This window comes from Sceloporus occidentalis, unplaced genomic scaffold (assembly GCF_023333645.1).
Source record: "Sceloporus occidentalis isolate IW3139 unplaced genomic scaffold, rSceOcc1.0.p SCAF_33, whole genome shotgun sequence".
Lineage (NCBI taxonomy): Eukaryota > Metazoa > Chordata > Lepidosauria > Squamata > Phrynosomatidae > Sceloporus > Sceloporus occidentalis.
The window spans coordinates 455,298-473,916 of NW_028317013.1; the positions used below are offsets into that span (position 1 = coordinate 455,298).

The window sequence follows — 18,619 nt, forward strand, 5'->3', positions numbered from 1 at the left end:
CTGCAAACTATTTTACTAGTAACCTTTCTTGAATGCAGAGAATGATGTTACCATGGTGTTTGGAACAAAAGCTGAATATCTGAAGCTTCTCAACACCGACTTGTGCATTAGAACAAGCCACGTGATCTTTAGTCAACAGCTATAAATACCTGGGAATGTGCTTTCTACATTAATTTGCCAGCATACAAATTACAAACTAAATTTAGCAGTATTTTCTAGAAATAAATGAACCTTGTGTTCCTAAGTTAGGAAACTGATTGTTCAATAAATGCTAAAGCCATTAGCTTGCTTGATGTTATAATAAATACATTCCCACCTCACATTCCCACTTCGCCAACTCTGCACTTCTCAGGTTTAGCATAAATTGCAAACCACAGTGACATTTTACTTTCATTACTATCCTTCTTATGGCTACATACCATAGCTGTGTGCCTCCGTAGCCAGGACAATAAAGAGCAATTAAGGAAACACCAGGGCCATAAGGAAGTTGTTATGTGAATAAATGGTCTGAAGTGGATACCCACTTTAATCCAATGAACCCCTTGAAAAATTTACTCTGGTTTTGCTTAACTTTATTATTTAATGTTAATTGTATTTCAGAGTGAAGAGGACAGATATGTGTTTATAGCAGAATGGTATGATCCAAATGCTGCCCTTCAGAGACGTTACCAGCTCATCTATTACGCTAAGGATCAATCTGTTGAAATGGTGAGATATTAAATTGTTTATTAGTTGTGTTCTTGCCTTATCTATGACTAGATCACACTACATTTTAGTCTTTCGTTTTGAATAAAAGAAAACATTACAGATATGTTCAGCTGTTCTGATTTTAGAGGAACAGTAATTATGGCCCTATTTTGCATATCTTATTTTTGTTTTTGATACCTCTCTTTTTTCTCCACTTGATAATGACAAAAAAGACCTTGGGTATTGTTTTGAGTGAAAAACCAGTCAGTGTTTAAAGTGGTTTGCAGGAGAATTGCATCTTCAAATCGTTGATCTCATTATGCATTACAAAGGACCAACTTGGAAAGCTTTCTCTGCACAAAGGTCCCTACACACTGCGTAATTCGGTCAGTGTGCGCAATCTGACTCATTCCCTCTGGAGAAACTCAACCCCTTTCATAACACTTAAGTCATTTATGAAAATATTCTGCTAATACTTATTATACTTTCAACAGTATGATGTGAAGAACCATCGAATCTTCTTGAGGAGAACAAAATATGAAGAATTACGAAAAGAAGATTTATTTGTTGGCAACAAAATAAATGTTTTCTCTCGCCTCCTCCATTTAATTGACTATGGAGATCAGTACACTGCTCGCAAGGTTGGCAGTAAAAAAGAAAAGTAAGTTGGGATTTTTTTTTTTGTTTTTTTTTTTTAATAACTGTTCATGATCTATGAGAACAAGAAGGGAAGTGAACTACTTAATAATATGTTTCATTATTTAAGTCACTTTATCAGTATGTCTCAATGCTCAAAGAGACTGTTTTTTATAGGTGTTATACCAATACATTCATCCCCGGAAAAGTAGATTGTTGTAAATCTTAAAATTAATAAAAACTAAAGGTTGTAAACAAAGGGTGTTTGATAAAATGTAGAAATGTAATCAACAAGTAGTGATAAACTGTACCACAGATAATTTTGGAATAAATAGGAGAAATTAAGTCATTGGACAATGGAAGCAGTGTTGAGACACTGGCATGCCTGAGAGGCTTCCAGAAGGCATGAATAGAGCGCCACCAGCTCTAGCAGTAGGAGTGTATGAAAGAGCGGCACCAGTGCGTTTGCATTTTTTTTTCATATCTTTGAGGCCCATTTATGTGCATCCCGAATGCTGTATGGATGACCTTCTTACCACAGCTGGTAAAATTGCCTTTCTATGACACGTTCTTCGGGTGATACAGTCAGTAATGAGATCCTGCATCCGTCCACCTGTGCGAACATACTCATGATGAGAATTGGCCAGTGTTTTAGAATTTAATAGTTAATAGTGACAGTCATATCACTTGGATGTGTGTGTTCTGTAGATTGATGGATGTGCTGGCTAAAACATAATTGTATATGTGAAAGTTATATTAATTTATTTGTTTCTTCCTGTAGGACGTTGGCTATGATAAAGCCTGATGCTGTAATGAAAATGGGTTCAATTATTGAATCGATCTTAGATTCCGGATTCCTAATCACTAGAGCTAAAATGGTTCTCCTCAGTAGGTGAGTAGCTGTTTCTAATTGTGACTTCATTGTAGGGCTGAAACAACTAATCGATAAAATCGATAATAATCGATAATGAAAATCGTCAACGATTTTCATTATCGATTAATCGAATCGATTTTTATCGATTATAAAAATTATAATCCGACCTCAAACAGAGATCGGATTATAACACTAGAATCCAGATCCCCCGCAACGCTGCAGGGGACCTGGATTCCCCTCACTGTCGGCCGGTCTCTCACTTCCGTCTCTCTCCCCCTCCCATACACCCCTCTGACTCCTCCCCCCTCCCATACATCACTCTGCCTCTCTACCCAGCTCCGTTACTGACTTCATAGAAGCCTCAGCGTAAGTGAAGGGCAGTAACGGAGGCTGTCTGTGCGCATCGTTTAGACCCCCACCGGCTGACAGAGGATCATCCTCTCTGTCAGCTGGTGGGGGTCTGCATCGCACAGACAGCCTCCGTTACTCACCTTCACTTACGCTGAGGCTTCTATGAAGCTGCAGTGAAAGTTCCTGTCAGTAACGGAGCCGGGTAGAGAGGCAGAGCGGTGTATGGGAGGGGGGAGGAGTCAGAGGGGTGTATGGGAGCCACCCTCCCATACACCACTGTGGCTCCTCCCCCTCCCATACAGCACTCTGCTTCTCTACCCGGCTCCCTGGTGTCTTGTGAACCTCCGTGGCTGACAGGAGGCAGAGTGGAGTATGGGAGGGGAGAGGAGGCAAAGTGGTATATGGGAGGGGGAGGAGGCAAAGTGATGTATGGGAGGGGGAGGAGGCAAAGTGGTATATGGGAGGGGGAGGAGGCAGAGTGGTGTATGGGAGGGGGGAGGAGGCAGAGTGGAGTATGGGAGGGGGGAGGAGGCAGAGTGTAGTATGGGAGGGGGAGGAGCCAAAGTGATGTATGGGAGGGGGAGGAGGCAGAGTGGTGTATGGGAGGGGGAGGAGCCAGAGTGGTGTATGGGAGGGGCAGGAGCCAGAGTGGTGTATGGGTGAGTTATAGTGGTGTATGGGGGGTATTATGAATTTCAGGGCATATAGGGGGTATAAGGCATATTGATATTAGGCATATCAGGGGGGCATAAAACATATCTGGGGTAAAAGGTATATCAGGGGGCTCAGTGGCATATAGGGGGTATAAGGCATATCGATATTAGGCATATCAGGGGGGCATAAAACATATCTGGGGTAAAAGGTATATCAGGGGGCTCAGTTGCATATCACTGGCATATAAGAGATATAAGGCATATATGGGGGTAGAGTGGCAAGCTGGGGGTCAGATGTGCATAACCGGGGGCAGTTTGGTAAATAAAAAAATTTTAAACAAGGCTTTTTTCTCATAGTTTTTATTAAATATGAAAAATAATTAACATATGAATTAATATTTACTAATAACTTTGTATTTAAACCTAGTTTGAGAAACACTGTGTTTGGGTTCTTGTAGATTTTATTATTATATCAGTAAAATAAGAAGGTGAATAGAGAGAGGCCATTGTGATAAAGAGATGAAAGTGTAAATTGTACGTTTTTTATTACATTATTTTAAATTTAATTTTTTTTTAATTTTTTTATCCGATTAATCGATTAATCGAAAAAATAATCGGCCAACTAATCGATTATTAAAATAATCGTTAGTTGCAGCCCTACTTCATTGTGAGGCTGTTTGGTGGAATGAGACCCACACAGATAGTCTAGGAGCACATTCAAACAAAGATTACCTCGATGGTATGAATGGATTTTTGCCTCCTGACCGGTTAATGCGGAGGATAGAGAGAGTGTGGGGCCCGCGTAAGATCGGTTGCCCTGGCTGCACCTCGAGCCCTGCTACTTATCTGTGGGAGGGTCTTCCGTACTGCATAGAGGAAGTGGAACCTAGCAGAGTTTACATGACATCACATGACTCTGCTCCAGTCCTGCTTCCTCTGTGCAGTACCAGAGAACGCAGAGGGAGGCCGCGCCCTCTGCTGAAGTCTTTGAGCGGCATCGAGGAGCTGCAGTGCAGGTAAGGGGGTGGGGAGGTTGTTTGACTGAGTATGCGTGATTGAGGGAATGAATCTGAATGAATGAGTATATGAATGAATGAGTGTGTGTGATAGCATGGATGTGTAAATGCTGGAACCTAGGCATGATGGGACTGTGATTGCTGTTAGCAATCACACTCCTATCATGCCAAGTCAGCCCGTACATGCTGAAACCTAGCTAGCTGCCCCCTTGTGTATTGATGCTGCCAGCAGTATGGGGTCTGCACATCACTTACAGCCACCCTGTACCAGCATGTACTGGCTGACTTGGCATGATAGGAGTGTGATTGCTCACAGCAAGCACAGTCCCATCATGCCTAGGTACCAGCATTTACTGGTTGCCTGGGTATGATAGGAGTGTGATTGCTGTGTGGGCAGTGTGGATGCCAGGGCTGGCTTTGGGGTGTGCAACCTGTGATCTATGCCTGTAATTTAGGGGGTTTTAAATATACCTTTTAATGACGTGTTTTTATGTGAATTCCAATTGATCTATACCTTCAAAGCTGGGTTTTTGCGTTATTCTGTAGATCCATATCTAAAAGTTTCCATACATTATTTATGTATACCTGCAAATACAGTTTGTATGTCTTATTCAGTTGATTAATACCTGCAATGCTGTTTCCATGTATTTATTTGATCTATACCTGCAATGCTATGTTTCATATACTATGGTATACCTGCAAATACAGGATTTGTATGTCTGATTCTGTTTATTTGATATATACCTTCAGTGCTGAGATCACAAGTGAATTTCAGTTGATCTATACGTGCAAAGCTTGGTTTGTGTGTTAATGTGTTGATCTATACCTGCTATCAGCAACTGGGGCTAATATTAATATATAAGGGCAGCAGGGGCATCAATACACAAGGGGCAAAAACACTAAGGGGGGTATAAACGACAATGCAGTGTGAAAAATCCATCCTGATGTAGACGTCTGTGACGTAGATTGTGTCCTGCTGTTTGTGTGTTTTTGGTTATCAGTGTAGCAGAGCCTGTACTCGGGTGTGTGTGTGTGTGTATAGGTGTTGGTGTGGCAGAGCCTGTCCTGGTGTGTGTTTGGGTGTTGGTGTGGCAGAGCCTGTCCTGGTGTGTGTGTTCAGTTGTCAGTGTGGCAGAGCCTGTCATAGGGTGTGTGTTTGGGTGTCTGTGTCAGAGCCTGTCCTGGTGTGTGTGTGGGTGTCTGTGTGGCAGAGCCTGTCCTGGTGTGTGTGTGTTTGGTTGTCGGTGTGGCAGAGCTTGTCCTGGTGTGTGTGTGTGTTTGGTTGTCGGTGTGGCAGAGCCTGTCCTGGTGTGTGTCTGGGTGTTGGTGTTACAGAGCCTGTGTTGGTGTATGTGTTTGGTCATCTGTTTCCTGGCACTTAACTTACTGTAGGAATTATTTAATTTATATTGATCCAGAGATAAAATGCCCTCCTGAAGTTGTAGTGACTTCAGGGGACAAAACGTTCAAGGACCTGAAATCATTTAGTGGAAAAGTTATTTATTGTGTTATAATATTTATTTCAAGGATTAGTCGCACTCAATTGTGGCTTCAGGCTTCCCATGTTGAATGATCAAGTATTATTTTAGCCCAATAACAAAAGTATAATTCCATAGCACATTACTTTTGGAAATTATGAATGCCCCCCCAGTTTGACTGTGGTATCTTGTGTGCCTCCCCTATATATTGTTTCTAGAGTCGCCACTGCTCCTGACCCAGTTCATTTAAAATCCTATTACTTTAGAGTGTAGAGGCAGTTATTTAAAAAAAACAGGAAGTTGAAGAGTTAATTGTCAGATATAAATTTTTTTTTATCTTTTGTACCCTTTGGGACAAAGGCTGTTTTAACACTTTTGTGGTGCTCGTGTTTCGCTGTACCCACACAAGTTATATATTGTTTTTTGGGGGTTTTTTAGGACAAAAAGGGCCTTTTTCAGATACCATTTGTTTGATCATATCATCTAATTTCCTAAAAAAAAAAAAAAAAAATATGATGAAAAATTAAAAAAAAAACACTTTTTCTTCTTTGAAAAATCTTTTACTCATCCAAAAAGCTGCTATATAGATTCTACTATTTGTCCTGAGTTTAGAAATACCTAATGGTTTTATCTTTTTTTGCTTTTTTTTCTGCAAGTTATTGGGCAATAAGTACAAGTAGCGTTTTGCTATTTCAAAACCAATTATATTTTTCCAAATCTGGTCATTCTGCCCCATGTGCTATTTCGGGTATCTTTAAAGCCGGCCAATGCAATTTACCCCATCAAACCATATATTTTTGAAAACTAGACGCCTCAAGGTATTTCAAATGCTGCTATTTTAACTCTTGCCAGGCACGTCATTGGTCTTTACCTGACCGTTTGTGTCTGACGTCATTGGTCCGTCATTGGACGTTAAGGGGTTAAAGTAACACACCTTATGTTTCTGTTTTTAGTTTATGTTGGATTTATATGTCCTGTCTACCCGTTGTACAGCGCTATGCGAAAGGATGGCACTATATAAAACAAAAAATAATAATAGCAAATAGTTGTTATTATTATTTAATCCATCATACTCATGTTCTAAATTCTCAGCCTGATAAAAACAAGGCTGTATTTTTTGTCTGTAAAACAATAAGGTTAAAAGAAAAATCATTGGGGGAAGAAAGGGTTTTCTATAACTTAGTATATGAAAAATAATACATGGGCCTTTACTTTTTAGTTGAATTGTGTAACTCGTTACCCAGTAGCCACTTCTAAGTGATTGTTATCTCATATCCATTATATTGTAACTGCTTGGAACTAGAACCCGAACTGGTGTTGGCTGAAAGTTAATGTGCACAGTCCAGTAAACTTTATAGGTTTATCCTTGGTATGAACAAATACTTCTAACTGTATCACACTATACATAGTTTAAATTAGATGTACTTTGAATAAATACTTTAAATGGCACTACAGGCTGTGTTTTAAATGTTCATTGAAAATATATTTTAATATTTTTTTTTATATAATTGCTACCTGACAATCTTAATGTTTTATTCAATGCACATGATGTTATATATATATATATATATATATATATATATATATATATATATAATTATATAATGTTTAATTATATGTTACACATGATACATTAGTATTTTTTATTTATTGTTTGCAGAGCTGAAGCAATGGATTTCTACAGAGAACACCACTCAAAATCCTTTTTTAAGTAAGTTGGTGCTTTAGATATATATACATATTTTTATAACGGATTAAATATTAACAAAGTCACTGATGGTGGGCTTGTAAACCATAGTTTGTTGTAGGATCTCTATAAGAGGGTATGGCTGATGCCAAGCCACATGGAATCCCAATCTGGCTCCTCTTACTGTGCCATACCAGCATATTCCTGATTGATGGTTAAGTAAAAAATACTGTTGAAAAGGTACAAAAAATTGAAGCTTATCCTAACAAGCAAATAAATTGAAACTTTGAGATGCTGCTAAGATGATCAATATATACACACAACAAAGCAGGGGCTTAGTGCATATGCATAGCACAAATGCAGTATGTCTACCTAAGTGTCTACCTAAACATTGGCTGATGGTCATCACAGCAGGATATATGTTTATAAGAAGAAAATATGTTTTGTAGAAGGAGGGGAAATGGATACAATGGACAGGAAAAGAGGGGTGAGTGAACTTGACAGACATGAAGAACTGAATTGAAGTGTAGGTAAGGGGAACATAAACTGATAGGAGGCTTAACAAGACAAGTAGGGGGACAGAAGATGTTAACGAGGCCCACTAAAGAGGGGTAATTTAAAATGAGGAAAGAAGATAAAGGTGAAACCGTGGGGTATTCTGGTCCAAATGTCTGATTGTGGCTCTTGTTAGTTGCACACCACCATTGCCGTATATAGTATTGGAAATGTGAACACTTTTGGCATAATGGTGTTTATTATTTAGATGAACAGCTGATTGTGGTGAGTTTATGGGGAAAAAATGCTATTTGTAGAATTGTAATATCGCAAAAAAAAAAAATCTCCTAAAGATAAGTTCTTACCAGCTGAGAGAGGAGCATATGAGTAAATCATGTCCATGAGAGAAGGGTTTTAATGAAAAGATTAGTTCTAGAACTAAAGGGCATGATTTAAACTGGGTAGGTACCTACCTACTAAGCTTCCAGTGGATGTAGTACAGGCAAATTTAGTTGTAAACAATGGACCTGGTGAAAAAAAAGAAAACCATCATTAAACATGTCTTGTGTTGTGTAGGTTTGCATATATCTACGTTGGTAAATATCAGTTTTTTCACAATTTAATAAAACATGGTAGTTCTTTGCTTTTAAGACTTATCTTACAACACGTGTTTATCTAGAGTTACATTACAGGAGGAGACAACAATGTTTCATCTAAGATCTTAGGAAGTGACACTCGGGCTAAACTGAACTGGAAGTATCAGCGAGCAGCAACTTGAAAGCAGAGCCATTTTTAGAATTGACTCATGCATTTGTTTCATATATGACAAGTTTAAAAAGATACCTTAAACTAAAATTAGTTTTTGATATGTAGAACAAGTAAGTAGTAGAGTACTTTTTAAATGTATTCTTGAGCCACCAATACTATGTTTGTATATAGCCTATTACAGCTAACACAATATTGTATTGTTTATAAAATGTTAGGACAAAGCAGAAAACAGTATTTTATGTATCGGTCAGCTTTTGATGATTTATGCAATGAGTCTGGTTAACTCATTAAAATCACTATCACAGAATCTGTCAGTAATGGGCACCAGACACTGCCAGGCACCGAAACTGTAATATAAAAGCTTTAAGCTCTATGAAGTGTAATAATAGAGACAAAGTTAAATTTGGATATAGTATAAACTAAAAGCGTTTTTTATTTATTTATTTTTTTATAAAAGCCTACATTTTGCAGCTGTATTCACTAAATAAACCCATGTAATAACATCTACAAATAAAATAGGCAAGACATCAATATTAAAACCTTGTCTTGTGTGTATACTATGAAAGAAGCCATCTTCACTTAATGAATTCAGGATCTATATGATTATTCCTCCAAATTAAAATATTTCTCTACTATTGTTAAGTTGCTGATGATTGGGACGATCTAAAGGTGGATTTCATAAATTAATTTAGTTATGATAAAAGCCCGTTCGACCTTGGTTTAGTCCTGTGTGAGCAGTGTGATCATCAACTACAGTAGGATTCTCACTTGTAAAAGTTATTGAAATATTTTCTTTTACATTAATGACTATACATGTAAGTTATATCCGGTTTTCTATCCTTACTCTCTACCACCTCATAAAGCCTTTCATTACATTACACCTGAAACATTTATATAACTAGCCGTGAACCTCTTTTGAACATGTCGAGAAAGTCTTCACACTCACTTGATCACCCTGTTTAGTGACTATGGGAATAACCTTATGTGTTTTAATAAGTTCACAACCCGTGGGTAAATATTTTTACAATATGTTCCCTAAGCCTTTCGACATTGCTCTTTTGAGATCCAGTAAAACCACAAATCTCCATCAGTTGGTCTAACGTCCAAAACCTTCAGTTTCATATAAAATCTTTATATCTTTCTAATTTTTAAATTTACTATCCACCATGCCCCTTCACAATATGATATTCGCCACCGCTGGAAACAAATACATCTACCCACACACACACACTAGAAAAAGTGGACATATATACTGCGGAGTAGTTGAATATCAGTGGTGGTTGCTGCCCTAGGCCTGGCCAGGGACGGTGGCTCTAGGACCTTACTCAAGCAGAATTTCTTATTCGCATAACATCTCCTCTGCACTGAGGGCCAGTGCTTTACCTCCGAAGGACGTGCAGTACATAGGAAGAGATGTTTTGAAGACCTCCATGTGTAAATGGACCATATAACAGGGAGATCATTGAGCAGCTGCTCACCCAATAGTGTTGGCCTTGGCAGGAATATTCCGCTTCTGTTGAGGACCTCATGCTGTCCTTCCAAGATAGTGGAGGTCAGAATGGATTGTTGGCATTCCTCCAGCCTATACGTAAAAAGCGTTTCTGGACTTGGTCCCTAGGACATGCTTGAAAACAAGAGAAATCTCAATATATTCTTCGTGGTAAATAGTGATCTTACAAAGATCTTGTAATTTTTTTGTGTGCTTAGAAAACTGATTCTGCAACTTTCCCAACACAAGGCAAGAGCAAGAGGCAGAAAACAAGCAAGAAAGCGAATATAATAGAATATATGTGGCAGTAAACATACATGTTTCTGTGCATACACAAAGAGACATTTGGGCCGCATACTTTTGCAATTGTATGCAGCTAGGGATCTGTTTAAAGGAGCAAACCATCAATCTAACGGTTGTGAACGTGCTATGACACATTAATAAGATGAAATGCGAATTTCCATACATGGAATCTGTATTTCTGCTACCTTCGCAGACCCTGAGTCTTAGGGTAAACCTTTTGGAGAGTTACCACGTGTGTTTTATATACATTTTCCATTATTTATGTGCATGTTGTCAGGGAGCTGAATAATTCTAGTAAAGAAATTCACACCGCAAACACACAGTTTAAGTTTGCTTTTAAATGTAGATGGAATTCTGCAAGGAAGCCTAATGAGCGTCCTTTCTGCTACTACACTCTAGCTTGTTATGTCGTTGCGTATCATTCAGTTGCAATACCCTGGAGCAGTCCTTCTGTTCCACTCAATGTCACGCCAGTAAATAATTAAAAGGTCTCAAACGTAGGCCCTAACACATACTTCGTTGAAACGTATCTTTCTTTTTTTTTTCTTAGTTGTCCATAAAAAAAACCCCAAAAATATACAGGAGGTGACTTATTATTCACTACTACAAAAAAAGTGCATGTTTATGAATTAAATCCGTAGAAAGGTTCTTGGATCATGTTCACATTCCTGCCTGATTACAAGAAAGGTCTATGGCCATAAATGTTGGCAAAAAAAAAATACTATGTTTGTTTTGGAGATTGCTAAGGTTTATTTAAACGTTGATTTAGTGAGAGTATTTATAAATTGTTTTACAAGCAATGTATTTTTAAATGTTATAATGTTATAAGTAAAAGCAAAATACTCTTTTGCCTGAGGGGAGCCGAGGTCTGTGGCAAAACTAGGAGGCAAAACTAGCGTAATTCTTAGTTTGCTGTCTTGAAGTCCCTTCCACTATCCTTACTCTGAGATATTTAGAAGAACTAGTGATGCGTTGACTGACGTCAGTGCCGTTAGAAGGGCCTCCTGCTGTTTTGCTGGCATTTTTTGTGAAGAGTACTAAGATCCAATGGAGGCTATATTGAAGAATTAAGATGGCTGATTTCTTTAATATAAAATCTTATATCTTTATTCTAATAGCATTTACCTTTCTTTGGAGGCGGAAAACATGGTATTTTTACAATTTAGTTAATAATTATTATTAAATTAAATTGCATTTCTGTTTTTTAGTGATCTTATTCATTTTATAACCAGTGGACCCATTGTAGCGTTGGAGGTGGTTGGAGATGATGCTGTATCTTCCTGGAGAAAACTGTTGGGTCCAACCAACGCTGGCATTGCAAGAAGTGAATCGCCGGAAAGCATAAGGGCAAGATTTGGTACCGACGGCACAAAAAACGCTGCTCATGGCTCAGATTCCATTGCTTCGGCTGCCAGAGTATGTTCAGATTTATTGAGCCAGACCAGTCTAAAATCCTGAAAAAGCAAATACATAGATCACTTAATGATAAGTTAGTTTGTTCATCTAATGTATAGTAATACAATGATGCTGCAGCATATTTTCAGTTTATAAGAACATTATCATTAACTATATACATAATGTTATTGGGTGTTTTTTTATCTTATTTTTCAGTTTTATAGTAAGGTAGCTGTCATTCATTTCTTTCCATCTCTGTTTTCTGGTTAGTGGCCATAATTTAAAACCTAGCTGACTAGTTTCTCCTATTTTTTCCCTAAAATCTAGGGCTTTTTATAGTCAAGTCTCACAAGTTTTACTCATCAAATCTGTTAGTGTACTGTTTTATATTAAAAAAATTATTTATATTAAGGCATACTTGGCCTATTAAACTGATACAAAATACCACCCTAAACAAAAACGTAACCTTTGTTTAAAGTTCTGGATGTTCCAGTTCTTATAACAAAAAGGGAACGGTAGTAAATATGCTCTTATGTTTAAGAAGTAACTCTAACCCACCCAAGCTATTTTAAGCTGCATTGCCATTAACTCAGAGGTATTTCATTGGACTTCCATATACTCAAGACATTTCTTTTATGGCTTAATGACTGAGCACTGTACCTGATTACCCATTGACTATGTTTAAAAATATCAGTGTAAATCCATGCCAGGACTGGCAGTAACCTTTGAAGCCTTACTTTTGGTCTCCCGCCAGTGATCCTTGCAGGCGTCTAGCTCTGCAGAAACAGCACACCAAGTAGAATGTGCTAGTTTGTAGAATCTACCAATGACCTACAACAGGGTCTCAATGACCCTTACACGGAAAATATCAAGAGGGGTTAAAAGTGATGTTATCTTGGTCTGATGAATATCATTAAAATGACAAATACATCAGGGTTCATCAACAACTCACGTTCCCATCTCTTCACTTAGCTTGACTTGAACGGGATGTTTGACACATCGTCTCGCACAAACAAGTTGGTATGCTGATATGGCACGAATTAGATTCTCTAGTTTAGATTACTGAAGTATCCGGTGTTTATCTGCATTTTCTTTGCATATCTGTTATGCTGCATGGCTTACACTTTTTGGATCTGTTCAGCAGAGGCTCTTATTTCTTTATCAGGTTTGATCAAGTGTCAGGACCATACCAATACAGAAACCAAACGACCATTGCATATCTCCAGTGTGGAAATTACCACTTGGCCTAAGTTTACTACCCAAGATTCCTGAGAGATGAACATAAGATGCTGTTAATGGAAATTCTTGACTTAGTTAAACATGAACGACTTGAGCATATAATATTACAATGCAGTAAGGAAAAAAGACAGGAAGACATTTTGTTATTAATTACTAGTTTGCTGATCTTGAGTTAGCTTATCGCAAAGTCTGGAACCATTTTATCTCTAAACCTCATTTAATCTATCATTATTAAATATTATGTTTTTACATAATTTATGCCTTCTAAACAGATATTGCATATTGAAGTACATTGTAAGCACTTCAGTATGCATTTTTTGAACATGCCAAAACTGCTTTAGGGGACTCTTCAGCCGCAGTGCTAAAACAGAAGACCTCCTCCGTGGTGCAAATCTTTGATTACAGATGTGTTCAGCTAAATAGCTGGGGTGCAAGAAACAGGGCAAATGGGTGTGGATGCTTCTGCAGAATCCCCTTATGCATTTGCAGTGGGTAGCCCATGAAAATGTAACGGGACTCATCAGCTGTCATATGCATTATGGCTGGAGTGTCATTTTAATGTTCTGTTGCGCATCATGCTAGGTCCCTTCATATCTAAAGCTTCTTCTATGTCCACTTCTTACTCCCCCACAGTCTGAAAACATCTTCAGGATAATTTATCATCAGTGATGATAGGTTCTTGTAGGTTCTTGTCTGGTTTTACCTGACCTGAAATAAGTAAGAGCCTCTGATGAAGATATATGACTATTTTCTAGGTTTTTGTAGAACAATAGATAAAACGTCAATAGTTATAGATCATATAGTCGTTAGGAATGAATTATTTTGTTGTAACTTGCATTAATATGTTTACCTTTACTTATCTGTAGGAGTTAGAGTTTTTCTTTCCATCAAGTGGTGGTCCTGGACCAAAAAACACTGCAAAGCTTACAGATTGCACCTGCTGTATTATTAAACCCCATGCTGTTTCTGAAGGTAAGAAAGTTAGAATATTTTTTCCCACTAAATCAGGGAACATAAGTATGTCACATTGAGCATATGTTAATGTATTTCACTTCTGCTTTTGAGTTGAAAGCTGTCCATGAAAAACAGTGTTTTGGGCACGTGGATGCCCAGTGTTCATGTAAAATATTGAAAGCCTCTGAAGCAGGCTAGGATGCCCACTTCATAGAGTGCAGATAAAAGTAACACATTTTTTGAAGAATTAATAAGTAATTGGAGTTTTATGTGCTTTTCTGTAAAATGTAAACTAACACTTTTTGCATGAAACCAGTAAAATATTATCTTAAACTAGTTGGTCCTTGATGTTGCTAGTCTTCCAAAAAGGCAACTTGACTAGTCTTGGCAATGTAACTATGTTGTGGCTTTGGGCAAGCCACAGCATTATGGAGCCACATAGCGTGCCCTGGCTTGGTGGAAAGTGGAGAAGCAAAAACCAGCGCTAAGCCAAACCCAGTTTAAGTTCTTCCTTGCCCTCTGGCAGTGAATCAGTCTGTCAGTCTTCTGGTCATGCGCCAGGACTATCTGTGATGAGCAACACAGCAAGCTCCACAAGTTAGATTGGAGTGAGCATTTACACGATTATTCTTCAACATGAGTTTTTTTTTCCTACTGTGGTGGAAGCGGCCTACTTATTCCAAGTCGACCTCTGTAGTATCATTTCTGAACTAAGGTGGAAAGCCAGGATATGATGTTGATTGAGGGTCTGCACAAAGAAGACCCACATAAAAGGAGGAGGGCCTCCTCAGCATGGTAGCCTAAGGTCAGGCCGATGGCAGCAACCCTGAGTAAATACATCACTGGTTCTGGTACCATTTGTAAGGATCGATTTTAAGTTTTGTCATAATATTATTATTCCTGAGGTAAAATTTTCCTTTATTTTTACAATAGACGTCTGTAATATAACAAAAGCACATGACATGTGTGATTTCAATAAAGTATCGATATAATGATGCTGAAAGAGACAGTTAATGCGTTTCTATTTTTTCCACTAACACTGAATACTGGCCAACTGTTCCCTTAAATATGCATTTAGTAAATACCTATAGTTATATATACCAATATCGTTTGACTTGTGTTTAGGTGCATATATTTTTGTATATACTTGTGCAGTTCATTTGCCGTTTTCTTAATACTAGGTCAATATTTTTGGACAATTAAACGTTTTCCTTCTTTCCAAAGAAATCATGAAAATCCAATGTTGCTTGTTACAATATCCCAGAGGGTAATTCCAATGGGTGGAAAAGTCCCAAGGAAGAGTTGGATACTATTAGTGTACTTTTCACTCCACAACATTGCATTTGTATTTGATTGCCAACACACGCTTGGATAATCTAATATTTCCCTATTGTCTTAAATCTAGCACTTTCCCGAAATAACAAGCTTAAAACATTGACCTTGTTCCCCATCACTGGTCCATGTGGCCATTACTATTTATTAGGATTGGTAAAGCATTGTTTTGCATGAGCATGAAATGGCAGGTGGGCATGGCTGCAGGTGGTCAGGCTGCTGTGATGTAATATTAGAGGAGGGCTTTGGAGGAATCATAGGACTCTTTTTCTAGGCAACTCTACTAATTCAATAAACCTTTAAGCACAGTTTTAAGAGACGGGGAGCATTAAAGATAAAATGCTCTACATGATGCAGAACTTATCTGGGGATATTTTGAGAGGCCTCTTAGATGGAACAGCACCTTTAAGCACCTGTGAGTGTGTGAGCATATATCGGCCAGCATAGCATTCCTTGTGCTTAATTTCTATAAGTAAAGCACACATATATACACACACTCACTGGCCACTTTATTAGGTACACCTTGCTAGTACCTGGTTGGACCCCCTTTTGCCTTCTGCACCGTCTTCATTCTTTGCGGCATGCTTTCTACAAGGTGCTGGAAACGTTCCCCAGAGATTTTGGGTTATATGGACATGATGGCATCACGCAGTTGCTGCAGATTTGCCGGCTGCATATCATGATTCGAAATCTCCCGTTCCACCACATCCCAAAGGTGCTCTATTGGATTGAGATCTGGTGACTGCGGAGGCCATTGGAGTACAGAGAACTCATTGTCATGTTCAAGAAACCAGTTTGAGATGATGTGAGCTTTGTTACATTGTGCATTATCCTGCTGGAAGTAGCCATCGGAAGATGGGTACACTGTGGTCATGATACTCGGGTAGGCTGTCCCGTTTAAACGATGCTCAATTGGTACTAAGGGGCCCAAAGTGTGCCAAGAAACTGTCCCCTACACCATTACACCACCAGCCTGAACGGTTAATACAAGGCAGGATGGATCCATGCTTTCATGATGTTTACACCAAAGTCTTACCCTGCATCTGAATGTCGCAGTTGTAATTAAGACTCATCAGACCAGGTAACATTCTTCCATTCTTTAATTTTGGTGAGCCTGTGCAAAGTGTAGACTCAGTTTCCTGCTCTTTGCTGACAGGATTGGCACCCGGTGTGGTCATCTGCTGCTATAGCCTATCTGCCTCAAGGTTCGACGTGTTGTGCGTTCATAGATGTTATTCTGCATACCTTGGTTGTAATGAATGGTTATTTGAGTTACTGTTGCCTTTCTGTCATCTGGAACTAGTCTGCCCATTCTCCTCTGACATCAACAAGGCATTTTCATCAACACAACTGCTGCTCACTGGATATTTTCTTTTTTTCTGACCATTCTCTGTAAACCCTAGAGATGGTTGTGCGTGAAAATCCCAGTAGATGAGCAGTTTCTGAAATAATCAGACCAGCCCGCCTGGCACCAACAACCATGCCACGTTCAAAGTCACTTAAATCTACTTTCATCCCAATTCTGATGCTCGAGATATCTTGACCATGCCTAAATGCATTGTGTTGCTGCCATGTGATTGTCTGATTACCTATTTGTGTTAACAAGCAATTGTACAGGTGTACCTAATAAAGTGGCCAGTGTATGTATGTATGTGTGTGTGTATATATATATATATATATATATATATATATATATATATATTTATCAGACACTCCAACCATTTTAATGAATATGATATGCAGATATGTTTAAAAAATTGTATTATTTTTTAAAATAACTTGCATATATTTATTGGTATATTTTGCTTTTATGGTAACTGAGCTGCTTTAACTCTGTCTTTGGGTTCTTTACAGTTCTGTGAGGAAAGAAGTGAAGAGAATGAGTGGTTAGTTCAGGACAGGGAAACAATTGTATCTGTGTATATTTAATGATGCTAAAATAATTGTGTGATGTTCACACTTTAAGCAAAATCTACAGGCAGAGTGTAGTTTCCAAAATAAAGCACGTAGAAACATCTGGAAAATAAGGAGCAGTCTACTGTAGATAAGAGCTATTAATAGTTCAAGTGTAGCATCGCTAGTAGAATGGATACACTGTGTGATATCTGTGATATAAGGGTATCAGAGTGTGTAAAATCAGAAGTATAAGCAATGCATGCTATCAAAAGAACTGAAACCGAATGCGTCTAGAAAAACAAATGTCGTTAGTTCAGCAGTGTAGATGCATGGAACGGATTAGAGCAGATTACAGAATACCCTGATGGTATGAGTTTGAGTTGAGTGCCAGAGAGTCCTTTTGTGAGTTTCTTCTCAAAGAAGGAGCAACTTAGTTTTTCATGATACATAGTGATACCCGGAAGCTCGCTGTGTGTGCCCCAGAGGATAAGCTGATTGCTTGGCCTTTAAAGCGGCTTTTGACTTTTCAGTATGGAGTAGTAATACTTGATCCCACCAACTGCCCACCAGCTCATGGATACGGATACAAATGCTCCTAGATTAACTAGCCCAACCTCCACTCATCAGTGTCTAATCATGCCTGACTCCATATAAAGAGGCAACGGTAGGCCTCTGGCGAACATGCTTTAGATATAGAGTCTTGCATCAGCTTGGTGCAGTTCAATTCCTTGTATTTCTTTTTGTTGCTTATTCATCCACTATTTGTTTTATATTACATTTAAGAACTTGTTACTTACCAAATTGCTTACCTTTAACCCCTTGATGACAATTGCCGGTCCGGGCACGTCGCGGAAAATCAAGGCCTTAACGACAAATGACATGCCAGGACCGGCACGTCTTTAAACGGGTGCAGAAAGCGATCTATTTTCGCTTTCTGCACCGAAACGGCATTTCGAGGCATTCAGCAACGCCATGATCGGCACAAAGGGGCCATCTCTGGCCCCTCCCCGGGGCGTCATCATCCGCCATACTTTGTATGGCGGCGGACGCCCGTTTTAAAAGCGTTTAGGAGGCGATCAACGATCGCCTCCTAATCTTAAATGGTGTTTACCTCTCGATGGGCTGTGACCGCTCCAGAGAGCGGTCACAGCCGCAGCTGCCGGTGATCCTCTCCATCTGCAAGATGGCGGCGGCCCGGGAAAAAAAACAATAAAGGTGAAAAAGTTCGCTAGATGGTCTCCAGACCATCTAGAGAACTCTGGCTCCACTTGCAGGTTGAATACAGGTACTGCATTCACCATGCAAGTCAATGGAGCCCAGCTTTCTAATCACAGTGTGATTAGTAAAAATAAATTAAAAAATAAAA

At 38.8% G+C, this 18,619-nt stretch overlaps 1 protein-coding gene across 1 annotated transcript in view; it reads left to right on the plus strand.

Moving 5' to 3' along the window:
- The first annotated feature begins 582 nt into the window (after nucleotides 1-582).
- LOC149298298 (nucleoside diphosphate kinase 7-like) overlaps nucleotides 583-18,619 on the plus strand; it is a 49,392-nt gene continuing 31,355 nt past the window's right edge. Inside the window, exons 1-6 of the mRNA XM_089487482.1 lie at nucleotides 583-708; nucleotides 1,182-1,348; nucleotides 2,105-2,215; nucleotides 7,356-7,406; nucleotides 11,646-11,853; nucleotides 13,938-14,043. Of these exons, the coding sequence (XP_089343608.1) occupies nucleotides 583-708; nucleotides 1,182-1,348; nucleotides 2,105-2,215; nucleotides 7,356-7,406; nucleotides 11,646-11,853; nucleotides 13,938-14,043 (769 nt within the window). The remainder of the gene's footprint in view (nucleotides 709-1,181; nucleotides 1,349-2,104; nucleotides 2,216-7,355; nucleotides 7,407-11,645; nucleotides 11,854-13,937; nucleotides 14,044-18,619) is intronic.